This window comes from Archocentrus centrarchus, chromosome 21 (assembly GCF_007364275.1).
Source record: "Archocentrus centrarchus isolate MPI-CPG fArcCen1 chromosome 21, fArcCen1, whole genome shotgun sequence".
Lineage (NCBI taxonomy): Eukaryota > Metazoa > Chordata > Actinopteri > Cichliformes > Cichlidae > Archocentrus > Archocentrus centrarchus.
This window is the reverse complement of record NC_044366.1, coordinates 32,476,022-32,500,261: the sequence shown is the minus strand read 5'-3', so window position 1 is coordinate 32,500,261 and position 24,240 is coordinate 32,476,022. Positions and strand designations below refer to the sequence as shown.

At 41.6% G+C, this 24,240-nt stretch overlaps 2 protein-coding genes across 2 annotated transcripts; both read right to left on the bottom strand.

Moving 5' to 3' along the window:
- Positions 1-545: 545 nt before the first annotated feature.
- Positions 546-1,920, bottom strand: LOC115801158 (trace amine-associated receptor 13c-like). Its single transcript, XM_030758885.1, has 2 exons — positions 1,748-1,920; positions 546-1,362 (listed from the first exon to the last, which is right to left on the bottom strand). The coding sequence occupies exons 1-2, from the start codon at positions 1,918-1,920 to the stop codon at positions 546-548; spliced, it is 990 nt and encodes a 329-aa protein (XP_030614745.1).
- A 20,662-nt stretch (positions 1,921-22,582) lies between these two features.
- On the bottom strand, positions 22,583-23,843 carry LOC115801066 (trace amine-associated receptor 13c-like). The gene is made up of 2 exons (XM_030758769.1): positions 23,671-23,843; positions 22,583-23,399 (listed from the first exon to the last, which is right to left on the bottom strand). The coding sequence occupies exons 1-2, from the start codon at positions 23,841-23,843 to the stop codon at positions 22,583-22,585; spliced, it is 990 nt and encodes a 329-aa protein (XP_030614629.1).
- Between the last annotated feature and the right edge of the window lie 397 nt (positions 23,844-24,240).

The window sequence follows — 24,240 nt, the reverse complement described above, 5'->3', positions numbered from 1 at the left end:
CCAGAATAGGATTTTTGCCAGAAGTCATAAAAGCAGAAAAATACAAGCCAATTAGAAGAAGCTCCTGACTTACACAGCCCCAGCAGAGGTCCCTGTTGTGCCACATTCTTATTTCTCTTAAAAACCTCCTCACTGACAGGAAGCAGCGACTAAAGTCTCTTTAACATGAACCTAAAATGTACGATGTGGCAGTAAATGCTCCACTAACTACAGTTCATGATCAGTAACAGAAGCTGCAGTGGCCCTCACTTGTGCCACATCCTTATCCTCTCCTTGATTGAGAATATCATTGACATTATGGATGTTGCTTATAAAATTTTTCCCACTGTGAATTTCTCACTACACAAGGCATTAAAAAACAGCAAAATATGCTGTGGGCCAAAAAAATAAATAAATAAAATAAGGAAATGCAACAATTGTGGGGAACATGATTTTACTCACAAAACACACAGCCAATCCCTTCAACTTTATTTATAGAGACCAAAAGGATGATCACATCTACGTGTTCAGTGTTGAAGTTTAAATCCTTTTTAGAACAGATGGTTTTACAGCATGCTGACCTCACAGGAGCCAGGCTGCAGTATCTGCAGAGTGACAATTAGTTTCACTGCTTTTCTAAACCAGGGGTAGAACATAGCATAGATCAATGGGTTGAGAAAGGAGTTAAAATAAAACAGACAGAATACAATAGATGCAGATGCACTATTGAGCAACTCTTCCCCTAAAAGAGAAACACAGTAATAAGGGCAGAAACATATCAGAAACACAGCTACAAGAACACCAAGAGTCCTGGCTGCTTTTAACTCAGATTTCTTTGGTGTTCGACTCACTGAGAGCTGCAGTGTGACAGCTGTAACATGAGAGCGCATGGCCCGGGCCTGAGACACAGCCACCACAAACACTCTCATATACAGAACTATGATGACAGAAACTGGAACAATAAAGGATAAAACAAGATCAACAACTCCTGCAATGAAGCCAACAAAAATTATACATTCTCCATAGCAGGAATAATAGCTACCTGGTTGAATCAGATCATTTCCTACTATGAAATAGCAGTAGAAAACAGAGCAGAGCCAACACAGACAGACACAGAGTTTAACTCTTCTGTCAGTGATTCTGGTGGGGTAATGCAGAGGGTCACAAATAGCCACATAGCGGTCGAATGATATCAGCACTACGTCTCCCACTGAGACAAAGGTAACAGTGAAGGATACATAATTATACAGAGAACATGTGAGCTGACCGAGAAACCAGCAGGCTGTGTTTCGGAGGATTTCTCCTGGCATAAACATGAACCCAACAAGGAAGTCTGTGACCGCCAGAGAGAGGAGGAGGATGTTAGTGGGGGTGTGAAGCTGCCTGCAAAGAAAAAGGAGAATTTAATTCATCCAAAAATCACCCAAACAAAAATATTGAAGCAACTATTACAAAGAAAATGTGCAATATTTTAAAGTGCCTAAAGGCAACTCTTGTGATCTGGTATTATATAACCAAAATTGAATTAAAATTAAATTGAATTGAATTACTTAAGTACCTAAGTGCTACTGAGGTTGCAGTCGAAATAATATGAAGATGATTTTGGTAGGAGAAATACAATTTGTGGTTTCTGTTCTGACATTTTTCCATCATTGTGCAACAGTATACAAGTTAAAATATGATTAATTTCTAGCAGCAAAGTCATTAATTATTGGCTCAAACCGACTCAGACTTGTGAAGTAGTTAAAAAGAGAAAGTGAAACTCTGCCTGAAGTGGGAGATTGATATGATGACTAGCAAGTTGAGAACCACAGTGAGCAGAGAAACTGGTGGCATCAGAATTTGAAACAGCCAAATTTGAGACAGAGGAGCTGCCGGCTTCTTGCAGGAGGTGTTGAAGAGTTGTGGAAAGCAGAGCTCTGCTCCATGCTGTGTATCCATCTTCACAGACCTGCAGAGAGCTACAGCTCTGACAGCGCAATAAAGAAAATTAGTTATATAATGGATGCTCACACCTTCTCCTAACTCCTCCCATCATCTTTCCATGACTGTTGGACACGGATTCCCTCCTTCACTTCCTCTGGACAAATATGTTCATTATGCTTTCCTGCAGTCTACCTCATGTTTTTTCTTTGTCTACCTCCATTTCTGGTATACCTGTAGTTCTTTTATTATATCTCAATTTCTCAATTTCTATACTTTTTTAGGTCAGAAATGGGTACCTTTGTTTATTTCATTGACTCCACTCCGCTCAAAAGAATCCCTAAGAAAATAAATTAAATTTAAATTAATAAATAATAAATTACTATATTAAATTAAGGCCTCAGTAACACAGGCCTAGAGACTGATTGGCAACTGCCTGGCAACCACTGGGCACTAGAAAAAAAAAAGACTGTTGAGTGTTTGCAGGAGGTTGTTGACAGTTGCTAGGTTAAATTGTTTGCAACAAGGTATTTGGAGCTGCACCAAAAACCTCCTTGCAATTTATTTGGTAACTAACAGATTTTCACAGTAGCCTGTAATTTGCATGAGGATGCTAACACTCACCAACTACTTGCGAAGCAATAAAAAGTGCACCACAACATGAAAATGAAGAATGCTGTCCTTCACTATAAGTTGTGCTTCTTGAAATGTGATGGTTTCTGCAGTATGACACAATTTTTATGTTGAAGGCAAACACTCTTTCAAGTTTCACTTGGTGGTTAGTTAGTGTTTGCAGACAAGTTGGAGTCTTCCATATGGGTCGCCACAACAATCTGTCGATGACCAACACAATCACAAGGAGGTTTTTGGTGCAGCACCCTGTTTATGACCAGTTTTATAGTCAGCAACCACTTGTTAGGGAATACAAATTATACATTTTTTGCTAGGTTGCCAGGGGGTGGTCAACCAGTCTCCAGACCTGTGTCGACTGGGGCTTTACTGAACACTATTTCACAACAGCAATTGCCCTAAGTCATTTTATATGTAGGGTAAAGCTCCTACAATATTATAGCAAGAACCCCCAAGAGCCAATGATCTGATGATCCCCTATGTGCAATTCCAATGGTTGCTGAGGCACAATAATTATTTGTGTACAACAACCAGTCAAATCTGAGAAAAACAAAACAAACAAAAAGCAAACATAATAAAAGACTTTAAAGGTTAGCTTACTTTGTCCCAAAGTATAGTTCTAAAACCCTTTATTCTATAGGAAATCTAAGGAAAGATTTATAAAATTTTTCTCTCTTATAAAAGAAGTTTCTGAATTGAGATGCACCAATTCTTGTATATATTGACTTGTTTATTAGAGGAATGCAGATCATTTTAGAAAGCTGGGAGCAAAATTATGTCCTCAACCACGTTAGTTAACTATAGCAGGGTGCCAGTTTTGCTTTGACAACATAAAAGCTAGTATTTGTTTCCAGCTGCAGGTATTTTTTGGGGGTTTTTTTGCACTCTAACACTCAGATGTTTCTTGTGGGATGAAGACATATTGTCATATTCTGCCGCTATACCTGCTGCAGCTTACGATAACTATGTCTGTTGATGCTTTCATACTCTACTGCATCTTTGAAGTGTCACAATGCTGCATTAGACTGGTGCTTCTCAAATAGTGGGGGCGCGGTGCGCTACCGGGGAGCACGTCTGACCCCGGGAAACATGCTTTTTTTTTTTTTTTTTTTTTTTTGCAGCACTAGAATCAAGTGTAATTGCACATCCACTACAGTAGGTGGCAGTGGCGCTCTCACTGTCACAGTGTGCGCAGTAAGTAACAGCTCTATGGTGTACTTTTTTTTGCCTACTCACAGCGTAGAGCATGACTATTTATAGTCACAGCAAAAAATTGAGAAGTGCTGCATTAGACAAAACTTGTGTAAAACAATGATGTGGTGTTTAAAGGATCTTCTGTAGAAATACAGTTAGCTTAAACTGATATTTGTTTGTTTTAAACTGCCTTAACCCTTTATTCAGCACGGGCCTGCCATTTGCAGGCTTCCTGCAACAGTGCCGTAATAACCCTATGTTGGCTGTGAGCGCAACTTCTAGGCGGTTTGGGGCATGTCGGCTTTGACAGCTGGCTATTAAAGGGTTAAACTACTTTTCACATTATACCCTACAACTATGGAAAAATACTTTTTAGGAAATTTAACCTGACTATTTTGTGATTTAAGAAAAAAACATTTTACTTTCTAATATACTCCACTGGACAGCTACAAAAGCTGGAGAGTCATGACCCCCGGGGGGAAGTGGGGGTAGTCACTGCTATCCCCCCCAACCCCCCCCGTTCTGCCCCCTTTGTTCTGCCGCTAACACGCCAGAAAAAAGAAGTGAATTTCTTTGTTCTGCCGTGAAAATTATTCTGATGTTAAATATTAGTTCCACATGAATTTTTTCCCCGGTTGCTTTTGCCCCATGACTCTGAATTTAGAAGCAGGAAATTAGAAGTTATCCAGGTATTTACGTCTTTAAGACATCCCTGCATTTTAACAACAAATCAAAAGGGACAAACCTTCCTTGATGCATTACAATTCATTATTCATTGGGAGCTGGACTTCCAGTTGAGTGCACGCTGGCATGTTTTGCAGCTGCTACTTGCCTAATGTGTTTAAGATTTGTGTTCATTTGGCCGATTGGAATTTTTTTTTTTTTTGTATATATGAGCTATCCTGTTCTCCGTTACTCATCAGTTCAGTTTTCAGTCAGGCAAGCAACAGCTCTTCACTCAACCAGTGTCAGGTATCCTCCAATTTAGAGCTGCATAGCTCTTTCGACTCCACTGGCACCTGTCCGTACCTCCACCAGTGACGCTGTGTCTCCACCCAGACATCACTCTCCTGCCTTGCTGGAGATATAATTAACCGCAAGTCTCGCCAAAACTTCCAGCTCGACAGGCCAAAACCCATCAACTCCATCTGGTCCCCCACTCGTTAGCCTCACAAGAATGCCATCCGGTCTGCTGACATCTCACTCAGGATCTCCTCACTGACCATAAGCTTGATTTTCTGTGTTTGACTGAAACCTGGCAACAACCCATGGACTTTTCACAACTTAACAGTTCCACCTGGCTTTGTTTACGTCTGTCAACTCCATGGCTCAGGTCACGGTGGTGGTCATTGTGAGAAGTGGAAAGTCCTGCCTGTGTCAATACCCACCATCAGCTTGTTCGAGTGCATCGTGTGTAAACTGTCGGGACCCACTCCCACCATCATTGCCACAGTTTCACCCCCCCCAAAGCCACACAGGGATTTCCTGGATGATTTTGCTGCTTTCCTCTCTTATCTTCGCCTAACTGGGGGACATCAATATTAACATGGAGGGTGTTACTCTCACCAAGGACGTTTCATCTTGCCTTGAGAGTTTCGGTTTTCATCAGTTATCCAATTTCCCCTACTCACATCAAAGGACACACTTTGGACTTATTTTGTTGTTCTGGCCTCACCCCTGCCAGCTGCTCCACAGATGAACTTCCTTTTACAGACCATCTTTTTATTTCCTTTGATGTGTTACTCTATCATTCTCAAACTAAAGCGTCACGGTCTATTACATTCAGGAACACTGAGGATATTGATTTGGATATTCTGTCTGTAAATATTGCCCGCCGTCTGATTCCTGATCATTCTTCCACCCCTGATGTCCCACCCCAGTGAAAAACACAGTCTGTTTCCTTCACAAATCCTTCCCCCTCGTTTCCCCCTGAACAGTCCATGAAAGCTAAAGGGCGACGATTGGAGCATCTCTATAAAAAATAATATAATAAAATTTTAAAAACTGGTCTCACTATCCACAAAGACATGTATTTATCTCATGTACTACTATATAAGGACTCAATCTATCACCAAATCTGTCTACTATTCTCACCTTATTTCCTGAATTCTCCCCCCCGTCAGTCATTTTCCAGTTTTCAACTACCAACTTCCTCTGAAGTCACTGACCACATCTGTAAATCCAAGCCTTCCACGTCTCCTTGATCCTCTTCCTACAGCTCCCACAGCTACAAATCCTGCCTCCCCTCTCTCCTCCTCTTCATATCTGCCATTATTCACTCTTCTCTTACCACTGGAATCATTCCCACTCTTTTCAAAACTGCAGCTGTACTCCAATTCTGAAAAAGCCTGATTCTGATCCAGATAATTACAATAATTTTCACCCCATTTCTAATCTAACTTTCATTTCCAAAATACTTGAAAAAAACATTGTTATTCAAGGTCACTCCCATTTAACCCAAAACAGTCTCAATGAACAATACCAGTCTGGTTTCCGCCCCCACCATAGCACAGAAACTGCTCTACTAAAAATCACCAATGACCTTCTTATGGCAGCTGATTCTGCCATAAGAATCTCCATCCTCATCCTCCTTGATCTGAGTGCGGCCTTTGACACCATCTCCCACAATATCCTCCTCAATAGATTATCTTCCACTGGCATCACCCACACCCCTCTTGACCGGTTTCAATGTTATCTCACAAGCCGTACTCAGTTCATCCAACTTAAATCTTTCAAATCCCACCCCTCCCCTGTTACCACAGGTGTGCCTCAAGGTTCCTGTCCTGGGTCCGCTCCTCTTTATTACTTATCTTATTCCCTTTGGCAATATCCTTTGTAAATTTAGTTCTAATTTTTATTGCTTCTCAGATGACACCCAGCTCTATTTATCCACCAAACCTAACTTGTCATTCCCACCCTCCTCCCTCACCACCTGTTTGTCTGAAATCAAATCTTGGTTCACCACAAACTTTCTTAAATTAAACTTTAAATAAACTTCGTGCAACGTCCAGCATCTGCCTTGGTCCATCCGTGATTAAAGAACATGTGTCACACTCAAGGCCCGCTGGGAACATCCGGCCCGCCATATAATTTTATATGGCTTTATATGATTTCATATAGCTATTATTAATAGATATAGCACTCCACCACTTATTCTACAAATCCCACAATGTGCTGCAACAGCTGCCGCGAAGGCCATGACTTGTGCTCCAACCCTTTTTCCACGTTGCCAATGATACATTGATCAGTTATCAGCAGATAAAAACAGCAGTCAGCTCTTTTTACAGTGACATTTAAGCTAGTCTGACCCCCCAAAAATGTCCAAATGAAAAGTGGAAAACAGGGATTTTCCAAACAGGTGGGAGTCAGAGGACCTGATCGCTGACATCGGAGGTAAACTGGATTGGTGGAACACATGTGGGAGAAGATGCAGAGGGAGACCTGTGCAGGTGAGCTGACAGTGCATCACTGCGTCACACAGCAGGAAATGCTGCGCAGCCAAGTCCTGAAGACAGAACATGCCATATGCACCGTAACACAGACATTGAACTTTATAAGAGGTGTTGCAGGTCCCAGGCATGCGACCACAGTTATCTGATACAAAGGAAGAAATGAGCAGACAGGACAACATTTGGCTGTTGTTGAATTTTACTTACATATTTTCATACTTCAGACAGTCACACAATTGTTCTTTTAACCAGATCAACAATATTAAACCATCTGTTGGAATAATTTTCTTTAGCAACTATAGTAGCCAGAACAACAAATACAGTTAACCGTTTAAATACTATCCTATGAACATCTCAAGCATCAGCAGACGGGGTGTAAAATAACTATATCTGTGCATGTTTGTATTCAACTTAATATGCAATGTGAGTTTGGGTATCAGAACATTTGACTTTACAGGTATACACAATATCAACATGCTAAGCTACCTTGCTAGCAAGCTCGGTGGGTCTAACATTTACAATCCAGAGACAAAAAAGTAATCAAAAGGTGACTGAACTTACTCACAGACCCCTACAACTACATTCATATGTTCTCACAATTCATTCCTCTGTGTTTTACCTGGTTAAACATTGTACAAACCTGATACAAAGGAAGAAATGAGCAGACAGGACAACATTTGGCTGTTGCTGCATTGCTCTCTCCTAGCAGAATAGCACAAAAGCAAAACAGTGTATCAGACAGCTGCCTGATGCCCAGCTGCCACCTACTCAAGGTTTTGGGTATTGTCCCAGAGAAAAGTCCATAAAGACTAAAGTCCCTTAAGGTTTTTTAATATATACATATATCAGCAAGAGCTGGAATAATTATCCTGAAACTATTGACCCTTATGGTATGTAATGACATGAAAAAATATGGGGCTACATCTTTTGTGTGTCACATACTCCCTCAATGAAAAATGGCTCCTGACATTGCACATAACCAATTCCATACTTGTTAACATTTGACACTCAGCTGATGCATAAACACTAAATAAAACAGTTTACATTCCCCTCAATACACCTGTGTAGGGGTTACATGCAGCATACAGGGAACACAGGGCAATACTGGTATGGTAAAGCAAAATGGGGTGATTGATATAGGATCAAGTTTGGGTGAAACTGAAGTGGTTGTATTCCCCATACTGGCGTGTGCACTACCCCATAGGCCCCTATAGTATTCACTGTGGTTTCTGGCTGATAAGAGGGTTCGCCTAAAGACTCATATGTTAACATTTGAGCAGGTTTCCTCTCACGACTGGATTTTCTGGTTGCACTACTGGGTTTGACTGTCTGCTGGATCCCAGCCTGATGACCTGGCAGGATACTTTCTGTCTGAAGTGCTACAGGACTAGGCATATACCCTGCCTGGTTACTAGGTGATGAGGGCAAAAGAGGCCTATCCTCCTCCAGCAACTCCATTTCCTCAAATTCTGAGGCAGACTCTATCACAGGCACTGGCACGGGGCCATATGCTAAGTCCTCTGGGTCGTCCTGTAGGGCAATGAATGGCTCTTCCTCGGGCTCTGGTCTTAGGGGATCATGGATGGAGCCTCTCCTGACCTGGAACCAGTATCCATCATCATCCGTTCCTGACGAATCGCTGTCTGCAAACAACTCAGTCTGATGACCATTGTTTGACTGTTTCTGCCTTGTTTTTTCCCCTTTCCAGGTAAACTGATGTCAGTTGGTGCAGGCGAGTTGAGAGGGAGGTTTCCTTTCTTTGCAGGTAAGTCGACAGGTAAGTTGTTATCTAGATGTAACAGGTTTCAATGTAGGGTGCGGGTTCTGCTATCACCACTTTCTCGACACACTTTGTACACGGGTCCATTATTCACCTGCTCCTTAACGATGTAGACAGTGTCTTCCCAATAAGACCTTAGTTTTCCTGGGCTTCCCCTCTCACTCAGGTTACGGACTAGCACATGGTCACCTGGCTGAAGATTAACTCCTTTCACATGACGATTGTAGTATTGTTTTCCTCTAGCGCTTGAATGACAGCTGTTCTCAGAAGCAAGCTTATATGCCTCTTTCATCCTTGCTGCCCACTTTTCCACATATCCCCTTGGAGACATGGGTTCTTCCTCCTCTGCCAAGTCAAATAGTAGCTCTACAGGCAACCGAGGATGGCATCCATACAGTAAGTAGAATGGTAAATACCCCATTGCCTCATACCTTGTACAATTGTAGGCATGGACCATCTGGGGCAAGTGCTTTTTCCACTTTCTCTTTTCCTTATCCATCAGGGTTCAAAGTAGTTGCAAGATGGTTCTATTGAGCCTTTCTGCTGGGTTTTCCTGAGGATGGTAGGGTATGGTTCGGGAGTGTCCAACTCCAGAGAGTTGTTATAAGGTCCGGAAAAGGCTATTTTCAAACTCATGGTCCTGGTCGTGATGAAGTTTCTTTGGGTAGCCAAACTGGGGAATAAAATCATCCAACAGCTTCTCTGCAGCTGTTTTCCCTGATTTATTCCTGGTGGGATAGGCTTGGGCAAACCGAGTAAAATGGTCCACAACAACCAAGATATACTCAAAACCTGCGCTTGGCTCCAAATGCATATAATCAATCAAAACCAGTTCAAGGGGTGCTGTGGTGGTAAAAGACTCCATGGGAGACACAGGTTTCTTGTGCTTGATACACAAATATTTCCCGGTCACATAGGCCAATAGAATCTATCTCGAGCCAAACTGATGACCCTCTCTGTGCCTACATGATCCATGTCATCATGAAGATACTTCAGCACAACAGATCCGAACCTTTCGGGCAAGACTAGTTGTCGTCTCTGCATTGTTTTTCTGTAAAGTAGTCCGTTCTCAAGCTGAAGCCTTTCCCACTCATGCAGGAGTCTCCTCACAGGGCTGCTGGCACTTTTTCAGATTTGACTTGTTAGGCTGGTGTATTTTTTTTCTTTAGTCTAATTACTTCACTTGTTACCACATCATCTCTCTGTGCTTGCTCAAGCTCTTCATGGCTTAGAGTTGACAGTGGTCAGTGTGCACAGAGCGTAGAGCTTTCCTGTGCCAAGTTTAAGACAGCAACATGGGCATTCTCCTTGGCAGCCTGGCTACCTTCCCATGTTGCCTTGATTGTGTCTTTTGAAAGTTCCTCTGTGCAGGCAGTAACATACTCAGTGATATCAAGTGGCAGTCTGGAAAGGGTGTCGGCATCAGGGTTGGCTTTACCAGGCCTGTACCTGATGTCAAAATGAAAGTCTGCCAACTCTCCCACCTACCTGTGGCCCACTGCATTTAGTTTGGCAGTGCTCATTACATAAATCAGGGGGTTGTTATCTGTATACACTGTAAAATGGGGGGCATAGTACAGACAGTCCCGAAATTTCTCACACACAGCCCACTTTAGAGCTAGGAACTCTAGCTTTCCTGAGTGCATGTGATAATTCTTCTCTGCAGGTGACAGCGTCCTTGATCCATAGGCAATAACCCTTAGTTTTCCCTCCTGGCATCCGAACAACACCGCTCCAAGGCCTTTTGCTGATGCATTGGTGTGCAACACAAATGGTAGGTCAAAGTTGAGGTAGGCCAACACTGGTGGGCTAGACAAGATGTTTATTAGTCAGTCAAGGACTCCTTGATGTTCCTGCGTCCACTCTATTGAAGCTCTTGAGGACAGCTGGCCTTTTTTTTTCCTTACTACTTTTGATCTGAGAGGGTACTGCAGGGTTGCTTTTGACTTGCAGGAGGTCATAGAGTGGATTTGCAGTTCTGTGAAGTCCTGCACATGAGCCCTGTAGTAGCTTAGAAATCCCAGCAGTCTTCTGATGTCACCAGCAGTGTTTGGGATTCTATCCCTCAATGCCTGGATAGCTGCTATGTCTTTGGTGTTGACACGGACTCCATCTGTTGAGACAGGCCTCCCAACATAGCGCACTACCTCCCTGAACAGCTCACACTTGGTGGGCCTGAGTTTGATGCCATGATATTGAAGAGCCCTCAAGACCCACCTCAAACCCTCAACATGGTCCTCAAATGTCTTAGCATAGCAGAGTATATCATCAAGGTAAGCAATGCAGTATTCATCTCGCAGGGAATCCAACATTTCCTCCATACATCTCTGGAATGCGGCTGGGGCATTTGAAAGGCCAAAGGGGATGTGGACCCACTAATACAGGCCCCAGGGGGTGATGAATGTTGTAAGATGTCTGGATCCCTCTGCAATGTAACCTTGGTGGTATGCTTTCCCTTGGTCCAATATGGAGAACCAGCGATACCCTCAAAGCATGTTCATGAGGTCCTGGATGCATGGGAGTGGGTGCCTGTCTGGGACGGTTTTGCGATTTAAGAGCCGGTAATCAATACAGAGCCTCAAAGTCCCATCCTTTTTACGTACGCATACCACCAGGGCAGCATAAGATGACTTGGATTTCACTATCCACTTTCTGGCAAGCAAGTCTTGAATATATTCCTTCACCTCCTTATAAAGCGGTTTGGGTATGGCTGCATAGGAATGTTGCATAGGGATGTCATACTTCACTGTGATGGTCATTTGAAGATTTGGTATGCAGCCAAGGTCGTCATTGTCACGAGCAAAGGCATTAGACTCTTAATACAGTAGCTGTTTCACTACCGCTTGCTCTTTCTCACCCAGGTGACTAATGTTTACTGGTGGATGCCATAGCATTTCTGGATTTGCTTTGTTACCCTCATTGGTGGGGTAGGATGTCCCAACTTCATTTACTTGCACACTGTTTATTTGTGCCGATTCAACTATTCTATCAATGGGTTGTATGCTGCCCAATGCTGTGCGGCTACCCAGAATAATGTCATGTTTGGTTGTGTTGCTCACAGGGATTTCAACATATAGTCTTTCAGTATGGTGCACTTCAACAAGACCATCCCCTGTATCCAACATATCCAAAGTGCTGGAGATATTTCTGAGTGGAGGGAATGGGCCAATCCACCACTGCTTACACCATGGCTGGGTCTGCTTTAATCTGATCTTTTTGGATAATATAACCTAGGAATGAAAGGACATGGTTGACCAGAGCTTGGAATACTGCTGGAGCGTTGGTAAGACCAAATGGCATAACCAGATACTCAAAATGTCCGAGGTGCTTGTTGAAAGCCATGTTCCATTCATCTCTGTTCCTAATGTGAACCAGATGGTAGGTGTTGTGCAGGTACAGCTTACTAAAGATAGTGGCTCCCTGTAATTACTCGAAAGTGGAAGACAAGAGAGGCAAAGAATATTTATTTTTGACAGTTATTGAAGTGTAGGATTAAAATCCCTGGAAGTCAATGCAAAGTCTGAGGGTCTTATCTTTTTTCTTAATGAAAAATAAACCCAGTACCAGGAGGTGAAGAGGAGGGCTGAATGATTCCTGCATCTAGTGATTGTGTGATGCACTTTTCCTTTGGGTTTCAGTCTGGTTGGGTGAGACTGTATAAATTACTTTTGGGGAGTGGAGTGCCGGGCAACAGATCAATAGCACAGTTATAGGGATGGTCCTGGGGGAGAGACAGGGCCAGAACTTCATGAAAAACCTCAGATAGGTCACTTCAGGAATGGAAGACAAATTGGGGGTTTCCGCAGATTTAGCAGTTGACTTAAATTTATTGATTGCTGATTTTAAACAGTTCTGATTACAAAACACATTTCAGGCAGTAACACTGGTCTGATTCCAGTTGATGTCTGAATTGTTTTGACTAAGCCAAGGGTACTACAGAACCAGATGAGTGCTTAGAGCTTTGAAAATGTAAAGTTGAATGAGTTCTGTGTGGTTACCTGAGAGAGAAATCGTGACTGGATGAGTTCTGTGAGTTCTGATATCTGATAATTGAGATCCATCGAAAGCCGAAACCTGGATTGATTATGGCAGCTGTTCCAGTGGAAGGTGTAGTTCCTCTGCCACACCTTGGTCAAGGAAGCGTTGTTCTACCCCCAAATTATTGTCTCTCCAAAGGAGTGAGGTGAGCCCAACCCAGCTGCGTTGGCTCAACACCTTTCCCTTTAAAAACCTCACTGAGAGAAAGTAGTGACAAAATTACAAATCTCTTTAACAGTATTTTTATATGCAGATAATATGATGGACAACCCAAGGAATGATGTGGTACCAAATGCTGGATTATCTACAGTTTATACCACATAGTCCTACTTCATGATCAGTAACACCTGTGGCACTCCTTTGTGCACAATTTTATTTGACTGAGAATATTATTGGCATTATGGATTTCTTATAAAATATTCCCAACATAAATTTCTGACCTGATCTGTCAATTGATCACCACCTGGTGGTAAGTTGGATCAGGTGGCGAGGGAGGTTGCTGAACAGGCCTGGTACACCTAAATGTATAGTGAGGGAGCATCTAGAAGAGGCTCTGATCCTCTTGATCTTTAACTGTCACCTCTAGCAGAACTTTGGCAGCATTGTGAGGAACACCGAATCCAAATGGACCATGTTCCACACCTCCATTGATAAGGCTGCTGTACTGAGCTGTGGCTGCAACATGGTTGGTGTCTGTGGTGGTAACCCCTGAACAAGATGGTAGACACTGGAGGTGAAGGGTGCCCATCTTTAAGAAGTGGGACTGGAGAGTGTGCTCAAACTATATGGGGATCACACTACTCAGCCCCCTTTGGAAGGGTCTGTGTCAGAGTACTACAAGAGTTTGTCCGTTGGTCCCTGTACAACCATTGAGAGAGCTTGGTCGGACTTATTCCCAGGGCTGCTTTTTTGCGGTTGACATGGTTCTGTTGGCTTCATCAGGTTTTGGCCGCCAGCTTGCAGTGGACAGCACAGCAGGAATGAGAATTACCAAGTCTGAGACCATGGTTCTCAGCATGCCAGGGACGAGTTGTTGCCCCAGTTGAGGAGCTTAAGTATGTTGGGGTCTTGTTTATGAGTGAGTGAGGAGAGTGGGATATTGACAGACGGATTGGGGCCACATCTGCAGTGATGTGGATGCTGCACCATTCATTATGGTCAAGAGAGCTCAGCGCGAAAACAAAGTCATCAATTTTCGAGTTTTTTGAAGCAGACCTACATAGTCAATAACATGCTTGAGGGGCTCATCAATAACTGGGTTGGGATTTAGGGGAGCAATTGGAATCACCTGATTTGGTTTAACTGCGATCTGGCATGTATGGCACGAGCGACATTATTTAACCACCTCAGAGTTAAGACCAAGCAAGAAAAAGTAATGGAGGACAGGATTGTAGGTCTTGGTGATTCCTAAATGACAGGACATCATGTGGAATTGTTGTCGCATCATAACCTGTTAAATACCTGTCTCTGACTGGAGACTTTTGATGATTCAGACTAAACACCACTTCCTATTGCCCATAGATAAACTCGTTGCTCTCATGTAACATTTTACAATTTCCCGTGCTCATTATATCTATAATGAGAACAACAACCATCAACAGAGAAGCGCATGTAAGTGCAAGACTTCCACATCATATCATTAAAAATAATATAAATTTGAAAGAAAAATTGATATATCAAATGATAATATATTACTTAGGATACAATATTAATTTTATGCGGCCAACTGGCCCTCACAGTGTGTGCAGAGAAAAATTCTGTCCCTTGGACAAATGTAGTTGATGACCCCTGCTCTTACTCTAAACACTGACACAGTGCTGGCTGTTGTTGGGCCTGAAGGAGACAAAGGAGATGGGTGAGGTGGCTGTCAGCTGGAGCATATGAGGCAACTGTCCATCCAATCAGCATGCACTTCCTTAGCCCGGCCAATCCACAGGCTCCAACAATCACAGCCAACACACGCCCACACACTCCCATGGGAGGACCAAGCAGAAAACGCATACATAACATAGTTGATCTACGTCCCTATGCTCACCTATGGCCACAAGCTTTGTGAAGTGACTGAAAAAATGAGATCACATATACAAGTGGTGGAAATATGTTTTCTGAAAAGGGTGGGTAGGAGTCCAGTCATTTTGGAAGAGCTCAGAGCAGAGCCACTCCTCCATATTGAAAGAAGGTGGCCTGCAAGAAAAATGCATGGATGAATTGCTCTTTTTCCCTTTATACTTCTGCTATCTTTATGGTTGGATCGTTTTCCCTGTAGGAGTCTTTGGATTTCATGTCTGTCTCTTATAAAGTCTCTGTTAGTACTCTAAGGACAGCAGTGTAGAAAATAAAAGCTTCTGATAAGACTTGCTGTTTAAAAAATTGCTGATGGGATAGAACGTCTCAAGTATCTTTTTAACACTTGCAGAGATTGTTTTCCCTATAGAGGCAGAACACATTTAGGTCCTGTCCACACCAGAGGGGAAGATAATTCATACTCAAGTAACTTTGTGCATGAGCCTCTTTGTCAATTCAATGTGCTGTGAAAAAACAGACAGAAAAAAAAGTGGTTAGCACTGTTGCCTCACAGCGAGTTCTGGGTTCGAATCCACCTAGGCTAGGGCCTTTCTGTGTGGAGTTTGCATGGGTTTATCCAGGTTTTCCAGTTTCCTCCCACAATCCAAAGACATGCAATTAGTGGGGTTAGGTTAATTGGTAATTAATTGCCCATAGGTGTGAATGTGAATGGTTGTCTGTCTCTGTGTTAGCCCTGCAACTGGCTGGTGAACTGTGCAGGGTATACCCTGTGTTAGATCCCACAGGTATATCTGTGACAGCTTCTCCGTTTCATAGGGTCCTGGCCGCACAAGTCAGCGGAGTATTACCCCGACTGATACCATGTGGCGTTACTTAAAGCTGTAGCGGGGTGACTCGCCTGGCTTCTCTGCACTCCGATGCCGCCAGTCAGGAAGGCTTACACAGCTGACCCAGAAGTACAGTCCCGTTAGTTTTAGTGGCTAACCCCTTATCGATCTGTGCATTTGGTACGTGCCAGGAATTATTTAAAGGCTAGGCCGGAAGCCCTAGGGACATAAGTAAATCTATCTATAGTTTAGACTAGATAGACTAGTGTGATCAAAACAGAGCTAGGTGTTGAAGCTACTTGCCTAGTGTTTTACTATCATGAGTGTACCGTTAATAGAGGAAATAATTCTCAAAAGAACTATACTGACTTTGTAGAGTCAATTTTATTTTGCAGGTTTCAGCTCAAGCAGTTTGCAATTAGCTCAAAATCAATTCTCAGACAATTCTTAAAATTCAGAACTCAAAATCAATATAAGTCAATCATAGAGTATAATTCTCAAGATTACTAGATCACCGTCATGATGGCATACTTATGAGCTGGGTTATTGAAGAAGGGGGGAAATGGAAATGTCCAATTGTCCATTAATCCTTTTTGGAAGAAAAGACTTCGAGCGGGTGCCTGGCTAGAAGCGACCACACCCAAAGTCTAGTCCGTTACTGCCTCAGTGAAACGGGGAAAAAAGAGAAGTCCAAAAGGGAAGATATTCTGTCCTTCTGTTAACTGTCCCTTTTACAATCTCTGCTGTTCCTCAGAAATCCACTGCGACTTGATACAAAGTCCAACAGATGGAAATATGCAGCAAAAGTACCTCAAATCTTCACCAGAATTGGCAGGGAGAAAGCACACAGAACTGCTCAAAGTCGAAATGGTATTCCACAGAAGGGTTGGGCTTGTCTCCTCTGCAGAGTAGTCCTGGCGTGGGGAAGAAGCTCCTGAAATTCTTGTTTGATGCTTCGGTGCACCGTCTTTTATAGTTTAAGTCTAGGACACAACCTAGTTTTCATACATCATCATGACAAACTATCACTCCACTGTCCATTTCCAATTATGGTGTTTGGCTTAGACATTGGCTTAGACATTAGACATCTCGTTAATACATGGGTTTGTTAGGTACTTTCCATTTAAGACTATTTTCAGCTTGTTTTTTCCCCCCTTTGCTCCTACTTATCCCCAGGCAACAATTTCAAGTTCCTCATTTTACCCTCAGCTCAGTGAGTTCACAATTTCCTTATTGCATACAGATCATCTCTGTGTTACGCACACTCTTATTATTTTATTCTACACCATCTAAATCACCTTTAACAATTCCATAAATCTGAATTATGATTGTACACATAGTACTGGGCTTAGGCTATCAGGTAACCAAGATCTCAACTCACTTGACACCCTCCTCTCACCCTATAATAGCTGGGATAAGCGCCATCATCCCAGAGAAAATTATTTCTCTCTTGCTCTCAGCAGAGACGGACGCATTTTCAGGGTTAATACAGGAATCCTAGAGTTAAATTTACTACCTTTTACTACCTGTTTTTACTACCTCTAAAATATTTTTACTACCAGGACGAAATCGAGCAGCAGACTTTTTTGGGGTAGCGGTGGATTCACAGCACTAAGCCATGTAAGATGATCGCCCATCTCTCACCAAAGATAAAACTTTATCCCACTTACTTGAAGGTGTAACTGTGACCTTGTCTTGACTAAGACCTTATACACATTAATATTCTGAACACATTTCAAAAAGTGGCGCAGTAGATAGGCGCCTGTCTTGCAGCCAGTGGGTTGCCGGTTTGAGTCCCTGTGCTGCGTTGTGTCCTTGGGCAAGACACTTAAACCACATTGCCTAAAGGTAGTGCATGACCGCAGATGCTCGTCTCTGGATGAGTGATCTGGAACAATCATTTCATCGTGGCGCACAATGACAATGAGTTGAATCTGTCTATCTAAATTTGTTTTTTTAAGAATATAAACAAAATGCAATGAAATTCAAGTTTCACAAGCCGATTATTTATTTTTCAATAAAATCTTGAAATACTGGTTTGCTGCTGAGGTGTGACAGCAATACTTGTGCTCGTAGCTGACCTTGAGGTTGCAGTCGCAGTGCTTTGTGTAGCACCAAAAAACAAAATAGGGATCTGCTCAACACGCGCACAAATCCACTGCTGGTGAATGGTGGATGCTCGGTGTGATTTGATCACCGTCACACCGTTTCAGGTCAAATTTATATTTTTTCTGCACACTTTAGAAAACGCCTCTTGATCATTCCCCATGACCGGCTTAACCCTCTGGGGTCCGGGGTATATTTGGCCATTTTTGACTTTTTTTGTTTGTTGTTTTGTTTTTAGCTTCATAGTTGACCTTAGAATCTGTTTACCTTGCCTTGTCTGGTATCATTTTTTTTTTCAGCACAACCTCATGTGTGTGACTGTATAGTTATTCTTTCATTTTGACATACTGTATTAAGACATTGGACTTACAATCACATAAAAACATAAAATCAGAGTAGAAAAAAGTTAAAAATCACAAACATGCTTAATGAATTATTTTTACAATTAAAATGCAAATATAATTTGTAAATTTGCAAAACTTGTGTAAAAATATAGTAAATAAAGTTAAATACAACTATTCACATTAAAATGCAGGAAAGGCCTCAGGCGTTTTTGTGTACAACTATTGGCAGAGCAATCAGGACTCACATTAAGATGCTACACAAATTATTTATGCCACCTCAAAAAACAGTTTCTGTCCTCCACAAGACTGAGGGGCCCATCACAGGCAAAACTTGCCATTAATGTTGTCTCTTTTACCACTTTTTCACCTGCTCCTCAGCAGTCAAATGCACCCAAATGCATCATGTTACCGCATAATTTTCTGATTGGTTGATTTTCCCACCAATAGGAAAGGGGTTGTCGGGAATTTTGTTTTGTTGTTTTTATTAGCAAGCACTTCCTGTTAGTGAAACTCACATTTTCGCAGTTTCTTTCTGCACAAAATGCGCATCAAAGGTGAGGACAATATACAGGAAAAAGTATGGCGTAAATTATTGGGCATAACTCTGGTTTTACTTGGCCTGTCAACGTAAAAAAACTGGTACATAGTTTGAAGTCTGCACTTTCGATTCATGGCATCAGCGTCCCGATGCTACGTCATCTAAAATCGGTGATGTCATTTTGACGCGCCAGCGCGTCCGTGCACTCCGGATGGTTAAGCCAGTCTTTGCCGGGTCATCAAGCCAAAGTTGTGAAAAAGACATTTTCCCATGACGAGGCGCAAAATGACTCCGCGCATGCGCACAGCAGATCGGACAGTGGAACCGCTCGTCTATCAACATCAGCTCAGGTCCTGCTGAGTAGTTATATTTCGATACAGATCTTATAGTTAAACGAACTTAAAACAAAAAGTTTGCATCAATGGAAAAGTCAAAAAATATTGAAGGGGTGATGAAAAATTTACTACCAAGTCAAATTCTGTTTACTACCTTTTACTACCTTTTACTAGCCTTAATTTGACCTCATTTAATTTACTACCTTTTACTACCCCGCGGAAACCCTGATTTTTCTTCTCTCCCCAATGGTTCCTTTTTACCCTGCTTTTCTGCTTTAGAGCCTCTCTTCACACATGCTCCGAACTGGAAATTAAAATTCTGGATCTGGTCAGCTGGTCTCAACCCTATTGATTTATCAAATTTTCACCATGAATTGACTGGGGAAAGGAGAACTCTCTTTCATCTTATCTGATTGACATACCTGGCTAGCTACGTTATGGATTCCTGTGGAGGGTGGAAGATGACGTGCCTGGCTGTACTATCGATTGAGGACATGGCATATATATTTGGCTTATTGATACCAGGATTTCTCCTGATTGGACTTGGGGATACCTGGCTTATCGTGAAATTCGGCAAGTCTGGGCAGCTGTTTGGGCCTTGGTAAGGCTGCTTGTGACGGGAATGCAGAACAGGACAGACCCAAACTCAGACTCAGTGTTAATTTTGACAGCAAATTTTGATTTAGTTTTAGTCAAAGTCCTTTGACGAAAATGTAATTTAGTTTTAGTCGACGAAATTATCCTAAGAATATAGTCAACTAAATCTACAGTCGATTTATTCAACTAAAATATAAAGGGTGTAAAATGTAAATGCTTTTTCTTCAGTTCCCTTGAATTAGTAATTATACCCACTTACACAAAATTAAACATTTATTAAAAGTTATGGAATATTATTAATATTAGCAATTCACCTGCTTCCCACACACCTGATCATTAACACCACCTTACTGAGATAATACAAGCGTTTTACAGCGAGACATGCTCTAAAAGGTATGGGGCAGTGTTCAGGACTACGATTAGGAAAGGCTAATCCACCGCGGTGTGGAGATTTTCTCTAAACACAAACGCTAAACTGGGAAAAACACTTTACCCTGCATGACATTAAAATGCTTACCTTTGCATGGAGATCTGGGTGACTGGTTTGCAGATGTCGTTTCAGATTTGTCATGTTTTTACCCGAGATAGTCGCCCCACATGGTTTACACATCGTTTTGTTTGTCATGGTATCAAAGGACAAACGTGTCCATACATCGGCTCTTCTCTCTCTCCCTGATGACATCGTTATCGTCATGAAAAAAAAGGGTCGTTGACAAAAACTATGACGAAAATATTTCGTCAACGAAATTAACACTGCTCAGACTCATTATATCTGGAGCTGAATTGGAAGGAATTAGATCTTGGAGACGTATCTGTTTCTGCACAGCGAGGGAATGAACCAAAAAATTTGTAAAATTGTATTTTTTCAGCCTGTCCTCAGAGTGAAAATGTAGGTATTTATCATTTCGAATTATGACCAATATTTACGTTTTGGAAGGGGAAAAAAGCAACATCTAGTGGTCGTAGACGAAAGTGCGTTTAAAAAAATGTCTCCGGCTTTTTTATCCTCACCTATCCTATTGTGTATGCTTTGTTTCCCTCTTATCTTGTAACGGCAGCACCTCTCTGTGATGGCAACAAAGCCATCACAGTGAGGTCAGACAAACATCTCCCTATGTTTGTCTGGTTGTTTGTGTTTTCTTGGATGGGTGTTCTATTAACTATAATTTCCCCATTGTGGGATCAATAAAGTATCATCATCATTATATAAGCTGAGCAGCGTGTGACTTGTCTAATAGAGGAATGTGAATTTTTCAGAAAGCTGTGTCACATTTCTTTTGCATGTGCCTTAGTTAACTGTTGCTTGCCAACACATATGTAACGCCTTACTATTCAGAAGTTGCTAAAAATTTACTTTCACATAGTAAACTCTAAGCATAAAACAAGTACTCTTGTGTTAATTCTAACCCTAACGTTCATATTGTGGGGCCAACTGTTCAATCTCCCAGTGGCCAAGGTTTTCAGAGTATGACGTTTGTGCTCTATCCCAATATCTGCTGCAGTTGTGTTTTATCTTACCATTAATATCTTTCTGAAGCTTTAAACATTAAAACGTTACAATGTTGCATTGAAATAAAATTAGGCAAAACTGAGTTTTTTTGTTATTATTTTTTAATAGAAAGTTTGTAGCACTAATAGATGAAATCAAACTCTTTTGATGTTGTGGTCACAGATAAAACTGAATTCGTTGCATTTATGTTGTAGTTTGAAGACCATTTATAATCAAGTCTAACATGTTTGATTTTAACTAGGTTAATATTATACCCCACAAATCAAATGTAACACAGTTTATATAACAATTAAAAATATTAATCTATTAAAAATATATATAATTTTTTCTGCTTTGGGAGAAGGCAGCATTTTTTTTATCTGTTGCTTTTGTTTCTAATTTATCTGTTGTATCTGTAAATCTTTTCTAGATTTCTGGAAGAAATATTACCTAAAACTTAATTTTTACACAAGTAGTAAAAGTAGAAAAAGACAGTTTGATTTGAAGAATCTGGTGCTATATTCAACCCAGGCAGAGTCCCTCCTGCTGCCACATTCTTGAATATTTCTGGCAATATGTAAAGAAAATAGTTTAACAGACAGTATTATTTAAAAAAAACACATGACCCACTTGACGTTTTTCTTAAATTACTGACCAATTAAATAATATAAGAAATTTTTTACTTTTTACTTTCCTTTCTCTATCATCAATAACACTAGTCAACAATGATTTTGCTACCTGGAGAAAAATACCTGATATAAGGCTTTTCACGTTTGCTGATTCCAAATCTATAATCAGAATTTCTATAGCACATCAGGTTCTTGAGTTATGCACATGTCAATATTTAGCTAATATATTGCTGTACTGGCGCTTCTCACACAAGTGTAAGATTTTCTAATTTTGAAATTGAACACAATTTAGCAATAATTTGGGTGATTTGGGGGTGCTGAATGCAAATATGGTCATTAAAATTCAATCAACTAAAGTTTAGACATGCAGCAAATGGAAACAGGTCGGGGCTTGAACCTGCGCTGCCCGCACAGCCAAGTGGCATATAGGAGCGCCTGTGCATGCCCTGAGCTATCCTGGCCTTCTGAGTAAAACTGTTATTTCATTACAAAAATCATCGAAAAACACACAATTACTTAAAAAAACTGAGGAAAATAGTCACTGACCTGGTTAACCATAAATATATGTAATAATTGCAATCTTTATAATATGGGTGAAACACAGCACAATGCAATGTTTCCTTAAAGAGACTGAATGATTTTCACTTCTGCATTTTCAGTTGTGATCACGAACAGCAGATTAGAGCAGATTTCTTTCTTCTACAGCATGCTGACCTCACAGGAGCCAGGCTGCAGTATCTGCAGAGTGACAATTAGTTTCACAGCTTTTCTAAACCAGGGGTAGAACATAGCATAGATCACAGGGTTTAAACAGGAGTTAAAAAAAAATAAATGGACAACAATGGATGCAGTTGCACTATTGGCCAACTCCTCTCCTAAAAGAGAAACACAGTAATAAGGGCAGAAACATATCAGAAACACAAGAACAAGAACACCAAGAGTCCTGGCTGCTTTTAACTCAGATTTCTTTGGTGTTCGACTCACTGAGAGCTGCAGTGTGACAGCTGTAACATGAGAGCGCATGGCCCGGGCCTGAGACACGGCCACTACAAACACTCTCATATACAGAACTATGATGACAGAAACTGGAACAATAAAGGTTAAAATGAGATCAGTAGTCCCTGCAATGAGGTCAGTGACATATATACATTCTCCATAGCAGGAATTACGTTGGATTGGTTGAAGCAGGTCATGCTTTATGAGAAGAATATTGTAGAAAACAGAGCAGAGCCAACACAGACAGACACAGAGTTTAACTCTTTTGTCAGTGATTCTGGTGGGGTAATGCAGAGGGTGACAAATAGCCACATAGAGGTCGACTGATATCAGCACCATAACACCCACTGAGGCAGAGGTAACAGTGAAGGATACATAACTATACAGAAAACATGTGAGCTGACCAAGAAACCAACAGGCTGTATCTCGTAGGATTTCTGCAGGCATCAACAACAGACCAACAAGAAAGTCCGAGACAGCCAGAGAGAGGAGGAGGATGTTAGTGGGTGTGTGGAGCTGCCTGAAATAAAAAAGAAAAAGAGCTGTTACATATAAAAGTAGTTATGGGTGTCATATGTGCAAGTGTAGACACTTAGAAGGTAAAGGTCATTGGTAGGAGAAAGAATTTGGTATCAAGTCTCAGGTGTCAAAGTTGGGAGTTGCCCATCACTGTGCAAAAATAATCTCCCAATTAAAATGTAAGTCTGGTGTACCCAGGAGAATAATCATTAAACATTAACTGACTCAGACTTATGAAACTACAGTAGGTCTTAAAAAAACTGAAACTCTGCCTGAAGTGGGAGACTGCGATGATGACGAGCAGGTTGAGAGCCACAGTGAGCAGACAGATTGAGAACACCACAATGTAAGGGAGCAAGACTTGAGACAAAAGAGTTGTAGGCTTCTTGCAGGAGGTGTTGAAGAGTTGTGGAAAGCAGAGCTCTGCTCCATCCTGTGTATCCATCTTCACAGACCTGCAGAGAGCTGCAGCTCTGGCAGCATAATAAACAGAATTAATTATATAACAGATACTCACTCCTTCTCTTAACTCCTCCCCTTGCCTTTCTCTCAGTCTGTTGGACATTGATTCCCCCCTTCCATTCCTCTGGGCCAATATATCCATTATTTTTTCCTTTAGTAAAATTGAGAACTGAATACTGATGACGGGGGCCACACGGGTTAAAACTACTGTGGTACTTGCATGTGCTAACCCACAGGGGCACAATGTGGGTTTTCTGTGCACTCTTTGTTGCACAGGTCCCTCACAGGGACCCAAAAGGCAAAACTACTATAGGCCCCACATATTTTTTCTGTAAACAAGCCAAATGTATGTTACTCACATGGACTAGCCTTCACAGGGT